Source organism: Pseudophryne corroboree, chromosome 3 (genome assembly GCF_028390025.1).
Source record: "Pseudophryne corroboree isolate aPseCor3 chromosome 3, aPseCor3.hap2, whole genome shotgun sequence".
Classification (NCBI taxonomy): Eukaryota; Metazoa; Chordata; class Amphibia; order Anura; family Myobatrachidae; genus Pseudophryne; species Pseudophryne corroboree.
This window is the reverse complement of record NC_086446.1, coordinates 700,169,668-700,192,011: the sequence shown is the minus strand read 5'-3', so window position 1 is coordinate 700,192,011 and position 22,344 is coordinate 700,169,668. Positions and strand designations below refer to the sequence as shown.

Here is a 22,344-nt window from a genome sequence, read left to right as displayed (position 1 = left end):
TCCCCGCACAGTGCGAGAGGCCCCAATTATAGAATCCTTCAAAAGTAGACTCAAGACTTTCCTTTTTACTCAAGCATTTCCATAATGTCCCTTTAGTATCTACATGCTTCTGTATTTTATGAAAAGCTTTTCTGTACTTTATTATTTTATGTACTATATTATGCTATGTATCTGTTAAGCGCCTTGAGTCCTATTGGAGAAAGAGCGCTATAAAAATAAAATTATTATTATTATTATTCATTCCCTCCCTCCAGTGAGTGACAGTTTGGCAGACTTGCTTTGCACAAATGCGCAATGTGGGTTTATACACAGGAATAGGGCCAGTGACATCACAGTAAATTACACCTTCTGCAGTGGTTCTCACACTGTGATCAGCGGTGGTCAGCATATCGACCCAGGGATCCCGGCTGTCAGAATGCCAGCGGGGGGAGGGGGCAAGCGCAATGGAGTCCCTCGCGGGTACGGCACAGGTTCTATACCCACGGCTGGGAATAGCCCCTGTTAGCTGGCAATCCAGCTGGCGGCATTGTCAGTGGTCGGCATTCCGGCGTCGGTATCCTGACTGCCGGGGTCCTGACCGCCGGCATATCAACTGCTTCCCTTCCTGGGTTGGTGGTCCAGGACCAATTTTAAATTATTTATGGTCAATGTAATCGGCAAAGTTAGTGCTGGTGGCCGCCAATGATACAATATGTGGACAAATAGAAGCAAATCTAAATTTCTCAATAAGAAACCTTTGGCCTAGGGACTCCATGAAAAGAATTCTAATACCCTAGGATGCCGTGATTCAAAAACGTTTGGGAACCACTGATCTACTGTATTCTCAGCTGTTTCACCTATACCAGACCCCCCTGGACCTTGTTATAAAGATGACAAGGGAGGCGGGGTGCAGCAGTTGGGGACAGACTGATTTGACCCATTACTAGTATAATAATAATAATTACTTCAATTCAAAACCAAATTGCGTGCACCATAATTCCTTTCACACCAGTTTTTGTCCCTTTATGACCCGAAACACCCAATATACCGTATATAGCATGTCTGGATGGGTGTGGTATGGAGGGTCGACCACACTTAGGTCGACAGTGTCTAGGTCGACCACTATTGGTTGACAGTAACTAGGTCGACAGGGATTTTAGGTCGACAGGGTTCTAGGTCGATAAATCAAAAGGTGGACATGAAGTTGTTTTTTGTTTTTTCTTGGGTCGTCTTCCCCGTACAGTGATCGGGAACCCCAATTAGTGCACCGTGTTCCCTCACAAGGCTTGCTTCACTCGCCATGCTTCGGGCAAGGTAACTATTCCCAATCGTAGTCCACGTGGATCGTTCAGTATGAAAACGTTCAAAAAAAGAGAAAAAAATCGTGAAAAAAATAATGTCGACCTAGAACATGTCAACCTAGAAACCATGTCGACCTACTTACTGTTGACCTAAGTGTGGTCAACTTAGACATTGTCGACCTAAGTGTGGTCTACCTAGAGACCGGATACCGTCTGGATAGTGTTACTAATAATTAATACACTTGCATGTATCATATAAGATAAATTAGAAAAACATGCAAAGACAAAATGAGACTATTACGTTTTTCTCAAACCCCCCCCCCCCCCACTTCCTCCTTCTCTTTACAAAATAAAATAAAATAAAAAAGTGAACTGGAAATGCTTTATTGCTGCAGACTGCAAATATCACTGTATCAGTGCAAACAGATCAGAGCTGGAAGGAATCGGAAGAACCCCCCATTTACTGTATCATCACAACCATCCCATTTTTCACCAGGATTAAGCAAGAGCAAGTGACCTGCCTGTAAACAGGAAGATAGGCTGCTTTCTTGTGGTGAGCACAGAACACATTCTGCATGAAGATGCTGCATAGCACGCATGCGCAGTTGAAAAAAAAAAAATTTTGGAAAAAAAAGAAAAAGGGAAAAAAACAAGAAAGAAAAAAAACATTTTAGAATACACTTTGGACATTTCACTTGTCTAGGCAGGTTTAATACAGATTAACTTGTGGAAGGCTCTAGTAGTGTCAAAGATGTAAGCACGGAGCAGCTTATGGCTTTGTCTGTTTATACCGTAGATGCATGCTGGAATTAGATAAAGGGTGCCGGTTGCCTTTTATACTTCCAGGGTCGGGCATTACAACCACAAATTGCAGCTATGTCAGATCCCAATCTGGAGTGCTGGAATTGGTCAGAGTGCACTTGTTTATTTATTTACATCTGAATGGGAGCATGGTCAATCGAACCATCGCATTGAAAGTGTGATTGTCATTGTATAGGTGTGTACCTAGCTTTACTTATACAGTGCGCAGATACAGCTGTTCTGGGACTGTCATGGGCATATAGCTAGAGGTCCGTGCTATTCTGAGCATATATATGAGGAAGGGCAGCCTGTTTCTCATGGACCTCTTGGTGCAAGTGCTAAAACTAATGATGAGTGGAAAAATAATGGATGCCACCAGGATCCTTGCATTAGCTCTATATAACCAGCATTACCATATGGTAGTAATTCAGGCTTCCACGGCTCCATGCAAACATAGCCACTCTGCGCCAGACTCTGAATCAGCCCCATATTCCGCAGCATTTTCTAGAGGATATTTAGTCATTCACATCAGTCCCTGTCCAGCAGAGCTTACATTCTATATGTATTTATTTTTTGACTGAAGCCAATTAACCTATCAGTATGTTTTTGGATTTTGGGAAAAATCCTGAGCAAACAGGGAGAGAACATACAAACTCAACCATGCTAAACAATGCCCCACAGTGCTGCCCCAGTGTGCATACAATATCCAAACAAAACCTGTAGCATCAGAGCCAAAATAAATATAAAGCTTTACCACTGATAGGAAATAACACGCTGACTGCTGAGAACTGACACTTTAGAAATGCAGGATGATTCGTGTTTCAAGGCCAAAAAAAAAGGAAACATGACAATTTTTATTTTAATTCTAGTGATGTTCAACAGTTCATGTCCTGTCCCACAGTTCTAGGAATAGCAGATCGGTCACCGCAGGGTTCTGCTGTGTGTCACAGTCAGATCTAATATACAAGATGCCCACTGCAGTATCTGTAGCCGATTGCTGGGCACACAGAATTTTTGCGCTAAGTTTAATTCACTTTAAATTAAGAGAAAGGGGCAAATATAGAGTACATATATAGCTAACCTACAGCAAAGCGATTAGTCCCGAAGTTCTCTTATATATAAAACTAATGAATAACATTTATAAAAAAATAAAAGCACAGATAGCTAGAAACAAAGGCATTTGGTTTATGGAACACTGACACTACACATTGCTGTAGTGTAAGAAGGAAAACGGATTGTTGAGATAACTGGCTTCCATTAACAAGCTTGCAATTGTCAGAGAAATCAAACTTTTTTTCCCCATTTACAGGTCAAGTCTTCTTTAGCAAAAAAGGGCAATCCCGCTGATCTGACTTTGAGCTGCAGTGTCTACGGAGATCCCAAATCTCAGCCTGGAAGCTCAGTCTCTCCCTGGTATCAGACTCTACCTGTCATCAGCTTCTCTGAGCAGATCTGTACACATCAGGGGCCTGACCTGGGGCCGCTGCCCGGGTGGGCAGGTATACCCTGTGCTACTGGGCCAACTTCCTTATCTTTCATATGCTAGAACTGTGCAATAGTATCACATTTTACCACAAAAAAAAAGAAGCTTGACCTTTCCAAGGAATTTTATAAAAGGAAAGGGCTCAGTTACTTTCCAACACACACTAGGAATAAGCTGTCATTCAGCATATTAATGTGAGTGCACAACATGAAAATAAACAGAAAAGGGGAGTGAGGTGAAATGCCACAAGGATACTTATCCTATAACGATAGTAATCTATGCTGCTATTTGCAAAGGGAACCTCTTAGTGATATTCTTCCACAATAACAAGCACATTCCGCGTTACTACACCATGCAGACATAATGTAGGAGGTGTGAAACCCGACAGTTTGCAGAACCCTGATCTCTACAGCGGTTTCTACTTCTCCTGGGAGAGGAAACTGTCCTAAACTCAGTATGTTATTAGAGTCCTCTGTGTCTCCAAATGCCATGAGTGCAGCTTATTCACAGACTAAAGGTGCGACACTTCCAGTTACAATCGTAAAAATCTGAGGAACAAAATCAATAGATATCATGTAATGGTTATTGACTAGTTATGGTAACAAAATTCTACTTTACCGTTCTATAAGCCATACACACACACACACACACACACACACACACACACACACACACACACACACACACACACACACACACACACATTAAGCGCAATGGAATATGCTGCACTATATAGGAAACTGTTAATAATTATAATATATTATACTTGATTGTAAATAGTGAATGAATGTAGAGCTACAATGCCATTCCGATCCAATCCATTCCATCGTGTTCATTATGATAAAGGCTACAACCAACAAAAGAAGGGCAGGGTTGTATCATTACCACCCACTTTGATTGGCAGCAGGGCGAAACTTGGTGTAGTTTCTATCCTTGGTTCTACTCCACCAGGTTCATCCTTGGTTCTACTCCACCAGGTTACTGACCCTCTAATACAGTAATATAATGTATGATTTGAGGGCACAAGGGTAAATCGTGCCGCTATAATACTTCCTGCTATACCTTATTACCAAGGCGACGCAGGGAGGGACATCGACATGATGCATACTTGCCTACCTGACCCTCTCCATGAGGGAGAAAATGCTCTGTTCCTGGACTTTCCTGGTAATGTATGATTGCCATCACCTGTGGTGATCTAGGTAATTGATAAGAAAGGTGTTTCACCACAGGTGATGGCAAACATACATTACCAGGAAAGTCCAGGAACAGAGCATTTTCTCCCTCATGGAGAAGGTCAGGTAGGCAAGTATGACATGATGTATTAACATCTTTTCTGCCGAAGCGGTGGCGCGAAACCTCCTCCCTTAGGCGATGGCCCCCTGAGCTCACAGCGCATCAGCTTACTGCTTATTGTTGATCTTTACCCTAAAGCAGTGGTTCCCAAACTTTATTGAATCACGGCACCCTAAAGTATCAGAATTTTTTCACGGCACCACAAGGCCAAAGGTTTCTTATTGACCAATTTTTTAAAGAAATGTTCAATTAAGTAAATTGTTTTTTTTTTTAGGTCATCCTTAGGTTCAATTGTGTGGTGAGGGACAAGAATTGCTTCTGTTTGTCCTCATATTTTATGATTGGCTGCGACCAGCACTAGTTTTGCCTATTACATTGACCATAAATAATTTGAATTGGTCCAGGACCATCAATCCAAGGTACCCCTGCAAGTTTCCCGAGGCACCCCAGGGTGCCTAGGCACACAGTTTGAGAACGAAAGGAGGGGGGCCCTAGTTTGCACACCATAATTACGTAATGAGGTGTTACTCTGCTTGAGACTTTATACAGTATACAAGGGGAAAAAAGTTGCAGGTGCACTATCTCACACTAGCTTATATGTAACACTTTCACATTATTTTCTTTTACTCCTCACACATGCAGCAGTAGCTGCTCCTACCTCTTTAATGCTTTATTTGCATCACTCTTGTGGTGCCCTGGGGTTGTCTGGCTGGGAGGATCTGGGGTGTCCTTCCCCCCCGGCTCTGAACCCCTATATTTAATGTTAAGGACTTACCCAATGAGAGGCTACCTTGGTGCGGAGGGTAACCTCATGGCCAGGATTATGCTAAGTACCTTTGGTTATTACAGGTTGAGCTAGTGTGAGATAGTGCACCTACAATTTTTTCCCCCTTGTACACAGTTTGAGAACTACTACCCTAAAGGTTGCACTGAGTTACTATGTTTGTATGCTTTTCATTGTTGGGTGTAAGTGACTACCTGTTATACTTCCAGTTGCATCCATATTGTAGCACAGATCTTGCATATTTATTTATAATTAGGGAACACTATACATGACACCTCCTTTTCATGAGTTTATGGATTTTTACTTTTCATTGTAACATATTTGTTTTTGGCCATGAATCGGAATAATCAAACTAAATAACTCTATAAACCAAAGAGTGTGAAATTACTGTGACTTTGTCTTTGTAAATGTATAACCGTTGCCGGATTTCTGTAAAACTGACACACTGTGCTAGACTTTTAGTCCATGGGCAGTCAGTGGTAACATCAGCAACTGAAAGCAGAAAATACCCAATACTGTATCTGTAAATCACAGGAGAGGAGAACACACCCACCATAACAAATCTATTACCAGTAGACACCCAAAGAGTATATTATAGAGTACAACTGTAGGAACGTTCCTGGCCTTAGCTGTCCAATGTTCTTACTAAGTGATCCATTCCCTAAACTCTAACCTTCCTGCTAGGTTTTTTCCCCCTTAAACAGAGTTTCTCGTTTCGCACTATAAGGCTCAGGGGAAAAAAATAATTTCACTAACCCCCGACACCAGACCCAATAAAGCCCAAGAGGCTCCTAACTATGTAACTTAAGTGCTTGCAAAATTCTGCTTTTTCTCTAGGTCCTGGTGTCAGTTTCCCTCCCTTAAAGAAAGATTTTGAGTAACCTTTGAATACATTGACTGAAAGAAGTGGTAAGCGTGTTAGCAATACAATCCGTATTTCACACACTAATGTGTCTATTCCACGTATCATAACAAACGTTACAGAAACTTAGTTGTTTAATAGGCGTCACAGTATTCAATTAACAAACATGATGCAACAGAATGTGGCTATAAATAGTGGTACCAGGGATTCAAGTTACTGTCACTAGTTACAATGCCTCATGGTGTCTATACACACTGCGATTATGCTCTAAAAATAGATTATAATACAATTTAATAAGTTGTGGCATAGAAATGTCTGCCTATCCCTAGCAACAAATAAGCAGGTTCTTTCATATGGGCATATGGAAAATGTGTCTTGGATGGTTCATATAAATACAATGGGGTAAATGTAATAGGGTTCGATATTTCATTTGAGAATGGCCATATTCTAACAGCGGCAATCATTTACAAGGCAGAATCAGATTGCTTTTACCTTGTAAATGATTGTCGCTTTAAAAACATGGTCATTCTCGGATGAAATCCCGGAGTTCTGGCAACTCAGACCCTATCACATTTACCCCTATGTATCGGTTAAGAACCTTTTATGTATACCATAAATGTGTGAGTGCTAGAAAAAGTCTTTTAAAATAGGATTACTAAACTTGATATTTACTGATTTTTAGAGCAAAAATGAAGTAAAGCCACAAAATAATATATAATAATAATAATAATAATAATAATAATAATACTACATATATCTACACACTCTATATAGTACTGACAAATATACATGGAATACATACTGTTTCTGCTGAACTGTGACTGATAGCAGCACAGTGTGGCTGACAGCTTTGCAGATTTTCTGATTGGAAACGTACTTTGTGGATTCATACACATGGGCAGGGCTGATGATCTTACAGTAACACAAATTATTGCATTTTCAGCTTTTCGGCCTGTATGAGGTCACGTCTGGAAATGGTCTTAAAAATCTGAGCACCAATAATTTACATTTAAAGAGGTGCAGTGGAAAATCCACTTATCACCGAGTACTGTGTTTGATCACTATAGAGGATATTCAATTCAAGTCGGAACTGCCGTCTTGTCGGAAAGACGTCAGTTTCCGAATTTTCTAAGTCGGATAGTGTTCCGACCTATTCAATTGGGCTGCCGTTTTTCCAACAGGTCAGTAATTCCGAATTGTCAGAAAACACGTGGATTGGCGAATTAGCCACGGATTCACATGTTTTGTTATATTCGCGGCCAAATCAGACAGGTTTTAGCACTGTTTTCGACAGTGGGGGTCATTCCAACCTGATCGCATGCTGCAGTTTTTTACAGTGCAGCGATCAGGTCGCTACTGGAAAAAGCACTGCGCAGGCACGTCGTACGATTACAAAGCGGATCGGTGCTGTACGATGGATTTAACAAAGAATCCATTCGCACAGCCGATCGCAAGAAGATTGAAAGGAAGAAGGCGTTTATGGGTGTCAACTGACAGTTTTCAGGGAGTGGTTGGAAAAACGCAGGCGTGTCCAAGCATTTGCAGGGCAGGTGTCTGACGTCAATTTCCGGGACCGGACAGGCTGAAGTGATCGCAAGGGCTGAGTAAGTTCAGAGCTACTCAGAAACTGCACAAAATGTTTTTGCAGAGCTCGGCTGCACAAGCGATCGTACACTTGCAAAGCTAAAATACACTCCCCTGTGGGCGACGACCATGCATTTGCACGGCTGCAAAAAACAGCTAGCGAACAATCAAGTTGGAATCACCCCCAATGTCAATCAAACTTTAAAAAAAGTCGGATTAGCATTGTCGGGAACGGCCAAATTGGCCGCTAATTGAATACTGAAATGTCGGATTCTTTCAGTCGAAAAGGATCAGACATCAATTGAATACACCCCTATGTGTCTTACTAATGGGTGTCTTAATAACTAGTAAATATTGAGAGTTCTGAAATAGAGTAAGTGCTGTGTAAATGTCTCAAAGAATGGGCCATGTTAATTGCTATTAAACAAATGGATAAAAGTTTGGGGCCAAAAGTAGGTCTTTAATGACAAAACAGGACCAGCAACCTTCAATTAAGGAGAACCGATGTTAAGAGTCATATTTAAAATATAAATGAAATAAGAGAGATGTATCTTACTTGTCTGAGGTCAATGAACGCTAACTGCAGGGTGTCCTCCTGGAATCCCGGGACAGGGTCAGAACTTGCAAACACTGAAAATGCAAATATACAGTAAACGTTTGTTATCTGCAATTCATTGGACAACCATTATTATAAATCTGGTATAATAGCAACCAACCATGGTTACAAAACAAACATAGCATATGTAAATATTTTAAGGATTATGCTATAAAACTTGCCTATTTTACTCATTACTCAAAAAAGTAGGTATCCTCTTAACTACGTAACTGACAATTTCCCCCCCAAAAAAATGCTAAAAAATTGTCAGGTTTTCTTTAATGAGTGAACGAGGTGAAGAACACGTATTTAAACTTATCCAAATTCATTTTATTTAAAAAGAAATTAAAAATAAAATAAAATATATTTTTGATAGTTTTTAAAAAAATCTTTGTTTTCCAAACATCGGAACATCGGATCGGCACTATCAGAACATTGCAACTTTCATTTTCAAAGCCGTGCATCCACCACATACACATTGCGGGGCTGGAAGGGGTTCATTTACACTTTTGTCTGCAGCCGCTGGGTGGGGGGGTCCTGCTGTGCTGATCGATCAGCAGTGATTGGCAGCACCACAGACACTGGGGGAGGGTGCAGGGAAGCAACCTTCCGGTCCTTCTGAGAGCTGCAGCTGCGGGAAGTTTCTCTTGCCTGCAGCTGCACACACTGTCTGACTGGTTGCAGCCTGTGCAATCAGATCGGATAATGCACTTGTTGGTGTGGTCGTATCTGATGCAACCATGCCAGTCAAGTGGTTAATAAAGTAAAATGAGTAAGGATAAGGGTTCTGTAAGATCAGGGCATGAGCTTGTGAAAGTGTGGTTCTTATGTGAGATTTGTTGTCTGTACTTTGTGTAATTAAACTTTATATATATTTTTTTATGTGTGGGTTTACTTTTATTGGGTTAGGTATAAAAGGAGATACGTTGCTTCTGGGATACCAATCTTCCTCACCAATATAGGCATCCAGTCTTGCACTGACCGGCACTGAAGATGAGGGGAACACAAACTTCTGGTTCAGGGCTAGTTGGGGATGGATATAGGATCAGCACTGGTGTAAATTGCTGAGCTGTCTGTTACCTCTACACTGACAGATTTAAACCTGCTACTGATCCATGTAATTTAGCACACCGTCAATGCAGTAGTGACTACGATTGGTTAGCCACTCTTAAGACTTGTGCATGCATCACGCTATGACTTGTGTATAGTATAGCGTGACGGCAGCACACGGCTACTTTGCATCACTTGTTAGGGCTCATACACACGTGTTTCCACCTTACCTTGCAGTTATAGAGCACTCAGAAAGTGCTGACGTGTGTATTGACATGCAAGTGTATGCAGGCTGAATGAGCGTATCCATAGATAACTTCTGAAAAATACAGTCAGCATCCAAAATAACATTGATGGAATACATCTGTGCACTAACCAAGTGACACATTTATTTGGGAAATTGGTGCTAAGTTTTATAGGAAGTTTAAAAAGGATTCTCGAGCTCCTGAGCATTAGAGACAATTACTGGCTACCTGGCTTTATCTGGCAGTCATTAGTAATCTATCCAGATGGTACCATTAATGATACTTTAAGGCTTTATCACTATTAGGAATGAATTGACATTTTTATCTTGTCACTGTTGCTAATTACAGCTTATGCTCTAAAACTATTTTTGTTTGTTGGATAGTGGTTGTTAAATATACTGAAAAAAGTAACATAAAATGTGCATTCAAAACAGACAAGATCACATTCAACATGTTACACCTAAATTATCACAGCAGACCCATATTATCTGCCATTTAAAGAAGCTTCTTATAACTTGTAGTAGAGCTGTTCTTCCCCTATAGAGTGTAAGCTTGGGAGCAGGGCCCTCTGACCTCTGTCTGTGTGTTATTCTCCAGTCTTGTTTGTCTCTTTTGTTAACAATTATAAATGTTACTAATACTTCTTTCAGACATCAGAAGCGGGAAATTGCTGGGTCTAGCTTGCTGGCAAATTCTCGGGTCAGAGTTCCATGACCCTGGTCGGGAGAAGGATCGCCCGGGTCATTTCCTTTCAAACATATCAAAATCCCGGTTTGATACGCGTTCACATGCATACACCTGGGATTCTGATGCATGTTTGAAAGGGGAACTAATGAAAAAATAAGCTAAACATGCCTGAAGGTTACCGATACAAATATTCGGACAAGCCTACTATTCAGTAAGTGTCTAGAATGTCACTGTAGGTATGGGTCATCTACCATCACATTAGTATCAGCTCCAGTCCACACTGTGGGTGGGAGCTCTGCCAGGAAAGAAAGATAAGTACCACCCAATGCCGAGAAGGTTGCAATGACTCCAGTACCCGAGCTGAGGCAACCCAATCAGATACTGAAAGCATAACCATCTCCAGTCTACAGAAAGTAAACTAGACTCCGGTCGCTAGAGAGGGAAGCAGCCCTATATCACTGCAATCTTCCCCATATAGATGATCACAGATAGTGGGATTGGTAGTAAGTACAAGGGCCAAGTGCCAAGGAAAGGACCTCCAGCAAATTGTTATATGGGTGTGGCAACTACTAGAGAGCAGGTTCAGGTTATTTATCAATAACTAAATGTCAGTTTACAGTTAGGAGTAAGCAACTTGCTCTATAAGTAGTAGTTTACTGACGGAACACAGCTGACAGGTGATAACTTGAGATGAGAGTAATTTAGCTGCTTATGAAAACAGTGATGGCAGTGGTTCCCAAACTTTCTTGAATCACGGCGCCCTAGAGTATTAGCATTCTTTTTTTCACAACACTCCTAGCATAAAAGTTTTTTTTTTAATTGATAAATTTGGGGAAAAAATATTAAATTAAGGAGGAGATGTAGTAAGTAGTAAAAAGAGCGGAGAAGTTGCCCATGGCAACCAATCAGTTGCTCTGTATAATTTTATAGTATTCTAATCATAAAATGTTACGTTAATGCTGATTGCGGTTGCCATGGGTAACTTCTCCACTGGCTCACTTCTCCACTCGTTTCACATAGTACATCTCCCCCTAAGTAAATTGTGCCTACCTGTCATCCTCAGGGTCAGTTATGTGGTGGTGTACAGTTATGCTTTTGATTGGCCACATCTTTTATGATTGGCAGCCACTAGCAATGGTTTTGCCCATCACCATAAATAGGGTGCCATGGCACACAGCTTGCGAACCACTGAGTAAATGTTATTTACCATATTACAAAGTGTCCATTCCATGTCACTAATTTTTATTTTATTTATTAACCTTTACACTCCTAAAAATGTGAATGTGCAAATTGCTAAATGTACCATACAAACTCTGCATTCTTAACCTGTAAGTTAGTTATTCACCCCACCTACTCCCCCCAATTACATTACATTTTCCAAGAGCTTTCAAAGTTCAAAAACAAGCAATATGCTATTATCATGGAAAGAGCTTATTGATGCCCCAAGGGGAATGATTACAGAAGGATTCTGAATGATACTAATTCCTAAGCTGTCAACGTATTTTTAACATCTGCTTTTGTTATAGCGCTCGCTCAATAAAAAGCCTACCTCAAAGTGAGACAGCAATTAAAAATAAAGTCTTAAAGGTGGGAGAGAGCTTAGTGTGCCCACGTCAGGTGCAGGCCTCTAAGCAGCAGCCTGGTATGCTAGTTTTCTGTCTCCAAAGTGAGAGACATCTAGGGAGAGTGGTTTTATGATTGTCAGGAAAGGTGCTACATGTCTTTAGGAAAAAGCCTTAAAGGATACTTAAAAGTTAAACAGAAGTTCGGATTACCCAAATTGTAGTGTCTGTCAATACTAAGCCGCCTAGAACAAAATTACTTTGTGCTTGAAGTTGTAGTTTAGTGGTTCATGTATCAAGTAGTTAAAAGAGTGGAGAAGTGGACTAGTGGAGAAGTTGCCCAGAGCAACCAATCAGACTCCACCTATCGTTTTATAGAATGTACTTGATAAATGCTACAGCAAAGCTTATTGGTTGCTATAGGCAACATGTTCCCTGGTCCACTTCGCATATCTTTCTACTGCTTGATACATCAACCCCTAATTAATCTGGTATCAAAATGCGGCCAGGTAGGCATATTTGTCATGCCACCATGATACTACTAAGGGCTGCCATCAGGGGGGAAACCTGCCCTGACAGATCGGTGGCCCGGCAGCAGATTGCGGACCAGCAGCCAGGCATGGAGAGACAGTGGCAGCATTTCGAATTTGGAGCAATCCACGAGCCAATAGCAGGCCGTGGACCAGCAACCTATGAGGAGCAACAAACTGGAGTTCCGGGCCCTGACAGACTGATGGCCCGGCAGCAGACAGTGGGCCGGCAGCCAGGCATGGAGAGACAGTTGTGGCATTTCAAATTAGGAGCCAGCCACAAGCCAATCAGAGCTTGTGGACCGGAAGCCAATCAGGGGCAGCGATTGGCTCATGTCCAATATTAAAAATGCCACACTGCCTCTCCATGCCTGGCTTGCTGCTGATGCAAGATCTGCAATCACCTCAGTGTTCTAGGCGAGCGGGGGGTAGTGTTAGATCCAGGGGGGTCCCTGTAAAACACAACTGCAGTCACACTGTTAAACGTGTCCTGATGTGCTGCAGCTATGGGCAAGGGGTGAGCCACAAACAGATACATTCAGACGGAGGCCAGCACCTGGATGGGACATGGGCTGACAACACCCCAACATCACAGTTGAGTCTTCCCTTCACTCTTGGAGACAGAGGCAGACCCTACAGTAGCAGCGTGCAGGGAGTGGTATTACTAGTCTATGTCTTATGTACACTGGCGTATTTATAATGGGTAAGTGGAGCCCACATCGCATGCTTTGCACCCATTTTCTTCAATACTCACCCTCCAGAGTCCCGCATCAGCAGTAGTGCTGCAGAAATCACCAGGAATATGGCGTGGTGGCCATTTTCCTGGCATATCACACATGCACAGCAAGAAAATCACTGGGAAAATGGCTGCAGTGCCATTTTCCCTGAGACCTTCGCTTGCGCCCTAAATTCTGGCACAGCGCTAGTGTGCCCTAGTGACCCTAGTGCCCACAGCGCAGCTGGCTAGACAAGAGGGGGACCAGAATAAATATATATATATATGTATATATATATATAATGGATTGCTAACAGTGCTATAACTTGTCCCGTGCGTGACATATCCTATAACATTATATCCCCATTAGTATCTCCACTATATTCTTTTCATATGCTAATAAGCAGGTTTTTTGGGTGGGATCCTGCCTATTTGGTCAGTCCCAGGCCACACAATTTCTGATGGCAGCCCTGATACCACTAGCTCCTATTGCAGTTACCGGATGCATTCTGGTTCCCAAAGCTTGTTGGCCACTCATAGGGCACAACCACACCCATACTGCCCTGTCCAAAATACAATTATAAAACTAAAATGAAATTAGAATGCCTCTGTATGTGCTAGGCTTACAATTTTATAGGTTTGGACATACTTTAATGAATATTCTCCTAGGAAACAACCCTCAGTGTCCATATAGATCTGACATGCGGCACATTCCTATGCTAGACAGTTACCTACTGAGACAACAATGCATTGTGGTGCTGGCTTACAACAACAAATACCTCAGAACTACTTTCTGGAGCCTGTAAAGGAAAGACAATTGAGCATAAAGATGTTGCAGTCATCACAGCCGTAATGCGGAGCTGTCAGGTCAGTTCTCTATGGCAATAACAGAACATTCCGTAGGAACACAGCGATAGTAAATAAATGAGTAAACAAATTTTACGGGACACAAGACAGACAAAAGTGCATCATAGCTGCCTTATATCCTACCCTGGGGAGGGACTAATCATATGATTTATCCTATACAGATGGCCATGCATAATTTATCCTTCACATCAAACACACCTGCACAACACATCGTAAATCATACAGGCCAGTCCAGAATATCATTGTATTTCCACTGCACTATGACTCATAATTTATAATGCACTCACACACTCTGCTTCTGTGCATGACGCCACGAATACAGGCTGGAAGCAAGTACAGAACCGGAACGTAAACTGATTGGTAATTTTCTACATCTCATGATAATTTTCTGTATATAGTTGGCAGGAAGGACCCTGCACATGGGCTCCTATGCGACCGCCCACACATATGCGGCAGCGCTGCATCCACCGGACCCAACCGCAGCATGCCGGATGATAGGATGACCGGATTTCATGGAGAACACATACCTTTGAATCTATCTGTTCACACAGTGTGGCTGTGCCGCACTGTGTTTACTTGAAATCTGGTCGTGGCACTGGCCGGATGCCATTTTGCAGACCGGGTCCGGCGGAAACGCTGTGTGGGGCCCAAGCCTTAGGAGAGCTTGTACAGATAGCAACCAATCAGATTCGTTTATTTTTCAACAGCAGTCAATAATTCCCATAGTTTATTAAAACATAACTTTTATTTAAGTACTAAATTTTTTTCAATATTTTTCCCAATAGCTACTGGAAACCAAGTATTTAAAATAAAGTGAGGGTGATGAAAATAAGATTTTACTCACCGGTAAATCTATTTCTCGTAGTCCGTAGTGGATGCTGGGGACTCCGTAAGGACCATGGGGAATAGCGGCTCCGCAGGAGACTGGGCACAGCTAAGAAAGATTTAGGACTACCTGGTGTGCACTGGCTCCTCCCACTATGACCCTTCTCCAGACCTCAGTTAGGATACTGTGCCCGGAAGAGCTGACACAATAAGGAAGGATTTTGAATCCCGGGTAAGACTCATACCAGCCACACCAATCACACCGTATAACTCGTGATATGATACCCAGTTAACAGTATGAACATAACAGAGCCTCTCAACAGATGGCTCAACAATAACCCTTTTAGTTAATGATAACTATATACAAGTATTGCAGACAGTCCGCACTTGGGACGGGCGCCCAGCATCCACTACGGACTACGAGAAATAGATTTACCGGTGAGTAAAATATTATTTTCTCTGACGTCCTAGTGGATGCTGGGGACTCCGTAAGGACCATGGGGATTATACCAAAGCTCCCAAACGGGCGGGAGAGTGCGGATGACTCTGCAGCACCGAATGAGAGAACTCAAGGTCCTCCTCAGCCAGGGTATCAAATTTGTAGAATTTTGCAAACGTGTTTGCCCCTGACCAAGTAGCAGCTCGGCAAAGTTGTAAAGCCGAGACCGCTCGGGCAGCCGCCCAAGAAGAGCCCACTTTCCTCGTGGAATGGGCTTTTACAGATTTAGGGTGCGGCAGTCCAGCCGCAGAATGTGCAAGTTGAATCGTGCTACAGATCCAGCGAGCAATCGTCTGCTTAGAAGCAGGAGCACCCAGCTTGTTGGGTGCATACAGGATAAATAGCGAGTCAGTCTTCCTGACTCCAGCTGTCCTGGAAACATATACTTTTCAGGGCCCTGACTACGTCCAGTAACTTGGAATCCTCCAAGTCCCAAGTAGCCGCAGGCACCTCAATAGGTTGGTTCACATGAAAAACTGATACCACCTTAGGAAGGAATTGGGAACGAGTCCTCAATTTCGCCTTTCCCATATAAAATACAGATAAGGGCTTTTGTCAATTCTGATACACGCCTGGCCGACGCCAAGGCCCACAGAATGACCACTTTCCACGTGAGGTATTATAGCTCCACGGATTTAAGTGGCTCAAACGAATGCGACTTCAGGAAATCCAACACCACGTTGAGATCCCACGGTGCCACTGGAGGCACAAACGGGGGCTGACTATGCAGCCCTCCCTTAACAAAAGTCTGAACTTCAGGCAGTGAAGCCAGTTCCATTTTGGAAGAAAATCGATAGAGCCGAAATCTGGACCTTAATGGAACCCAATTGTAGGCCCATAGTCACCTCTGACTGTAGGAAGTGCAGAAATCGACCTAGCTGAAATTTCTCCTTTGGGGCCTTCCTGGCCTCACAGTACGCAACATATTTCCGCCATATGCGGTGATAATGGTTAGCGTTCACTTCTTTCCTAGCTTTAAATAGCATAGGGATAACTTCCTCCGGAATTCCCTTTTTCCTTCAGGATCCGGCGTTCAACCGCCATGCCGTCCAACGCAGCCGCGGTACGTCTTGGAACAGACAGGCCCCCTGCTGCAGCAGGTCCTGTCTGAGCGGCAGAGGCCATGGGTCCTCTGAGATCATTTCTTGGAGTTCTGGTTACCAAGCTCTTCTTGGCCCACCCGGAACAATGAGTATAGTTCTTACTCCTCTCCTTCTTATTATTCTCATTACCCTGGGTAAGAGAGGCAGAGAAGGGAACACATACACCGACTGGTGCACCCACGGTGTTACCAGAGCGTCCACAGCTATCGCCTGAGGGTCCTTGACCTGGCGCAATATCTTTGTAACTTTTAGTTGAGGCGGGACGCCATCATGTCCACCTGTGGCCTTTCCCAACGGTGTACAATCATTTGGAAGACTTCTGGATGAAGTCCCCACTCTCCTGGGTGGAGGTCGTGTCTTCTGAGAAAGTCTGCTTCTCAGTTGTCCACTCCGGGAATGAACACTGCTGACAGTGCTAACACATGATTTTACGCCCATCGGAGAATCCTTGTGGCTTCTGCCATCGCCATCCTGCTTCTTGTGCCGCCCTGTCGTTTACATGAGCGACCGCAGTGATGTTGTCTGACTGGATCAGCACCGGCCGGTGTTGAAGCAGGGGTCTAGCCTGACTTAGGGCATTGTAAATGGCCCTTAGTTCCAGAATATTTATGTGTAGGGAAGTCTCCTGACTTTTCCATAGCCTTGGAAGTTTCTTCCCTGTGTGACTGCCCCCCAGCCTCGAAGGCTGGCATCCGTGGTCACCAGGACCCAATCCTGTATGCCGAATCTGCGGCCCCCTAGAAGATGAGCACTCTGCAGCCACCACAACAGCGACACCCTGGCCCTTGGAGACAGGGTTATCCGCCGATGCATCTGAAGATGCGACCCGGACCACATGTCCAACAGATCCCACTGGAAAATCCTTGTATGGGACCTGGCGAATGGAATTTCTTCGTAAGAAGCTACCATCCTTCCCAGGGCTTGCATGCATTGATGCACCGACACCTGTATACATATTAGGAGGTCTCTGTCTAGAGACGACAACTCCTTGGACTTCTCCTCCGGGAGAAACCCTTTTTATCCTGTTCTGTGTCCAGAACCATACTCAGGAACAGTAGACGCGTCGTAGGAAAAAGCTGCGACTTTGGATATTCAGAATCCAGCCGTGCTGTTGTAGCACTTCCCGAGATAGTGCTACTCCGCCGAACAACTGCTCCCTGGACCTCGCCTTTATAAGGAGATCGTCCAAGTACGGGATAATTATTTCGGCCATTACCTTGGTAAATACCTCGGTGCCGGGGACAGACTAACGGCAACATCTGAAATTGGTAATGACAATCCTGTACCACAATTTTGAGGTACTCCTGGTGAAGAGGGTAAATAGGGACATGCAGGTAAGCATCCTTGATGTCCAGTGATACCATGAAATTCTCCAGGCTTGCAATAATCGCCCTGAGCGATTCCATTTCGAACTTGAACCTTCGTATATAAGTGTTCAAGGCTTTCGATTTTAGAATGGGTCTCACCGAACCGTCTGGTTTCGGTACCTCAACATTTTGGAATAGTAACCCCGGCCTTGTTGAAGGAGGGGTACCTTGATTTCACCTGCTGGAGGTGCAGCTTGTGAATTGCCGCCAGTACTACCTTTCTCCGAGGGCAGCAGGCAAGGCTGAGGTGAGGTAACGGCGAGGGGGAGTCGCCTCGAACTCCAGCCTGTATCCCTGTGATACTATTTGCAGAACCTAGGGATCCACCTGTGGGCAAACCCACTGGTTCCTGAAGTTCCCGAGACGGGCCCCTACCGCACCTGTCTCCACCTGTGGAGCCCCAACGTCAAGCGGTGGACTCAGAGGAAGCGGGGGAAGATTTTTTAACCTGGGAACTGGCTGCTGGTGCAGCTTTTTCCTTCTTCCCTTGACTCTGTGCAGAAAGGAAGCGCCTTTGACCCGCTTGCTTTTCTGAAGCCGAAAGGACTGTACCTGAAAATACGGTGCTTTCTTAGGCTGTGAGGAAACCTGAGGTAAAAAAATTTTTCTTCCCAGCTGTTGCTGTGGATACGAGGTCCCAGAGACCATCCCCAAACAATTCCTCACCCTTATAAGGCAGAATCTCCATGTGCCTTTTATAGGCAGCATCACCTGTCCACTGCCGGGTTTCTAATACCCTCCTGGCAGAATGGACATTGCATTAATTCTGGATGCCAGCCGTCAAATATCCCTCTGTGCATCCTTTATATATAAGACGACGTATTTAATATGCTCTATGTTAGCAAACTATTATCCCTGTCTTAGAGTATTAATATTATCTGACAGGGTATCAGACCACGCTGCAGCAGCACTATTTATGCTGAGGCAATTGCAGGTCTCAGTATATAACCTGAGTGTATATATACAGACTTCAGGATAGCCTCCTGTTTTTTATCAGCAGGCTCCTTCAAGGTGACCGTATCCTAAGACGGCAGTGCCACCTTTTTTGACAAACGTGTGAGCGCCTTATCCACCCTAAGGGATATCTCCCGACGTGACCTATCCTCTGGCAGGAAAGGGTACGCCATCAGTAACTTTTTAGAAATTACCAGTTTCTTATTGGAGGAACCCACGCTACTTTACACACTTCATTCATTCATCTGATGGGGGAACAAAACACTGGCTGCTTTTTCTCCCCAAAAATAAAACCCCTTTTATGTCGTACTTGGGTTCATGTCAGAAATGCGTAACACATTTTTCATTGCCGAGATCATGTAACGGATATTCCTAGTGGATTGTGTATATGTCTCAACCTCGTCGACACTGGAGTCAGACTCCGTGTCGACATCTGTGTCTGCCATCTGAGGTAACGGGCGCTTTTTTGAGCCCCTGATGGCCTTTGAGACGCCTGGGCAGGCGCGGGCTGAGAAGCCGGCTGTCCCACAGCTGTTTTACGTCATCCAGCCTTGTAAGGAGTTGACATTATCGGTTAATACCTTCCACCTATCCATCCACTCTGGTGTCGGCCCCACAGGGACGACATCCCATTTATTGGCCTCTGCTCCACCTCCACGTAACCTTCCTCATCCCACATGTCGACACAGCCGTACCGACACACAGCACACACATAGGGAATGCTCTGACTGAGGACAGGACCCCACAAAGTCCTTTGGGGAGACAGAGAGAGAGTATGCCAGCACACACCAGAGCGCTATATAATGCAGGGATTAACACTATAACTGAGTGATTTTTCCCCCAATAGCTGCTTGTATAAACAATATTGCGCCTAAATTTAGTGCCCCCCTCTCTTTTTAACCCTTTGAGCCTGAAAACTACAGGGGAGAGCCTGGGGAGTTGTCTTCCAGCTGCACTGTGAAGAGAAAATGGCGCCAGTGTGCTGAGGGAGATAGCTCCGCCCCTTTTTCGCGGACTTTTCTCCCGCTTTTTTATGGATTCTGGCAGGGGTATTTATCACATATATAGCCTCTGGGGCTATATATTGTGATATATTTGCCAGCCAAGGTGTTTTTATTGCTGCTCAGGGCGCCCCCCCCAGCGCCCTGCACCCTCAGTGACCGGAGTGTGAAGTGTGTATGAGGAGCAATGGCGCACAGCTGCAGTGCTGTGCGCTACCTTGGTGAAGACTGATGTCTTCTGCCGCCGATTTTCCTGACTCTTCTTGCTTCTGGCTCTGTAAGGGGGCCGGCGGCGCGGCTCTGGGACCGAACATCAATGGCCGGTTCCATGCGGTCGATCCCTCTGGAGCTAATGGTGTCCAGTAGCCTAAGAAGCCCAAGCTACCACCAGTTAGGTAGGTTCGCTTCTTCTCCCCTTAGTCCCTCGCTGCAGTGAGTCTGTTGCCAGCAGATCTCACTGTAAAATAAAAAACCTAAAATATACTTTCTCTCTAGGAGCTCAGGAGAGCCCCTAGTGTGCATCCAGCTCAGCCGGGCACAGGATTCTAACTGAGGTCTGGAGGAGGGTCATAGTGGGAGGAGCCAGTGCACACCAGGTAGTCCTAAATCTTTCTTAGCTGTGCCCAGTCTCCTGCGGAGCCGCTATTCCCCATGGTCCTTACGGAGTCCCCAGCATCCACTAGGACGTCAGAGAAAATAAGAAAAAGTGATTAAAGCTGACCTCACTGTGCCTTTACCTGAGCTATTCCCAAAGAAATGGACACAGCCTGAGGAAGGAGACAGAGATCTGTGACACGTGTTTCAGCTATTTTGAGGTTACTATTTTCCTATTCACCCTTACATTTCTTATTTTTTTGGATTTTAGTATTTTTGTTCTTATTTGAATAATTATGTTAATTGCAATTATTTTATGCTTTACGTTAAATAAATTTAGTTTTTTTAATATATTTACTGTCTCTTCTTAAATTGGAAGGACCATCTCTAATCAGACATTATTCTCAGTACACCCTAGCACTCTACATTATTTAAGTCTTTATACCGCTCTGTCATGAGATAACCGGACTTTATACCATTACTATTAAACTGATGGACATTGGGATTATAAATTAATGTCCTAGGCGAATAGCACATTAATAAGGGGCGATTATGATTTTTAAGGATTTATTCGGTCTTATTAACCAGTGTACAATTGTGAAAGCCACCAGTACAAATTGCAATCACCGCCGGGTAACTGTGCAATATGACCCAAGGCTCAATTATATTCAAGAATCGTAGAGCATATATCATACTGAGTGTATGTTTTCGGAATCACACAGTGTACACTATTATTTGTTTTCATATTTGTTTCGGTAACCAACCCACAGATCCTAAGACTAAAGGCTGGAGAAGTGCTGGAACACCCCCCCCCCCCCCCCCCCTACCTCGTTCCCCACCACCACCATTTGATACCTCTATCTTCTAGGACAGGGGTGGCCAACCAGTCAGTGACAAAGAGCCAAAAAACCTTGTTAGGTACGTCAATCAGCCGACATCAAGCCGATGGCGCACATGCAAAAATGGAATGTGGTCCTGTGCCTGCTAGACCACACCCCTGGTATAAAATACATTGAAAAAGCCAGAACAACATAAAATATATATTTTTTTAAAGCCAGATCCATTGAAAAAGCCACTTTCACAAAAAATAATTGAAAAAGCCAGATTCACATAATAAACTTCAGCTCCCCCATGTGTCACTCCAGCCAGCACCCTCCTGTCACTCCAGCCCGCTCCCCCATGTGTCACTCCTGCTAGAACCCTCCTATGTCATTCCAGCCAGCTCCCCCGGGTCACTCCAGCCAGCTCTCCCATGTGTCACTACTGCCAAGACCCTGCTGTGTTACTCCAGCCAGCTCCCCCATGTGTCACTCCAGCCAGCAACCTCCTGTCACTCCAGCCAGCTCCCCCATGTTTCATTCCTGCTAGCAACATATGTCACTCCAGCCAGCTCCCCCGTGTCACTCCTGCTAGCTCTCCCATGTGTCACTCCAGCCAACACCCTCCTGTCACTCCAGCCAGCTCTTCCATGTGTCACTCCTGCTAGCGCCCTCCTATGTCACTCCAGCCAGCTCTCCCATGTGTCACTACTGCCAAGACCCTGCTGTGTCACTCCAGCCAGCTCTCCCATGTGTCACTACTGCCAAGACCCTGCTGTGTCACTCCAGCCAGCTCTCCCATGTGTCACTACTGCCAAGACCCTGCTGTGTCACTCCAGCCAGCT

General features: G+C 44.2%; 1 protein-coding gene across 4 annotated transcripts in view; it reads right to left on the bottom strand.

The window, feature by feature from the left end:
* The window catches only part of LOC135056636 (exocyst complex component 6-like), a 606,161-nt gene that overhangs the window by 65,935 nt on the left and 517,882 nt on the right, over positions 1–22,344 (bottom strand). For all 4 annotated transcript variants that reach the window (XM_063962052.1, XM_063962055.1, XM_063962054.1 and 1 more), the window contains one exon: positions 8,644–8,717. In XM_063962052.1, the coding sequence (XP_063818122.1) occupies positions 8,644–8,717 (74 nt within the window). The remainder of the gene's footprint in view (positions 1–8,643; positions 8,718–22,344) is intronic.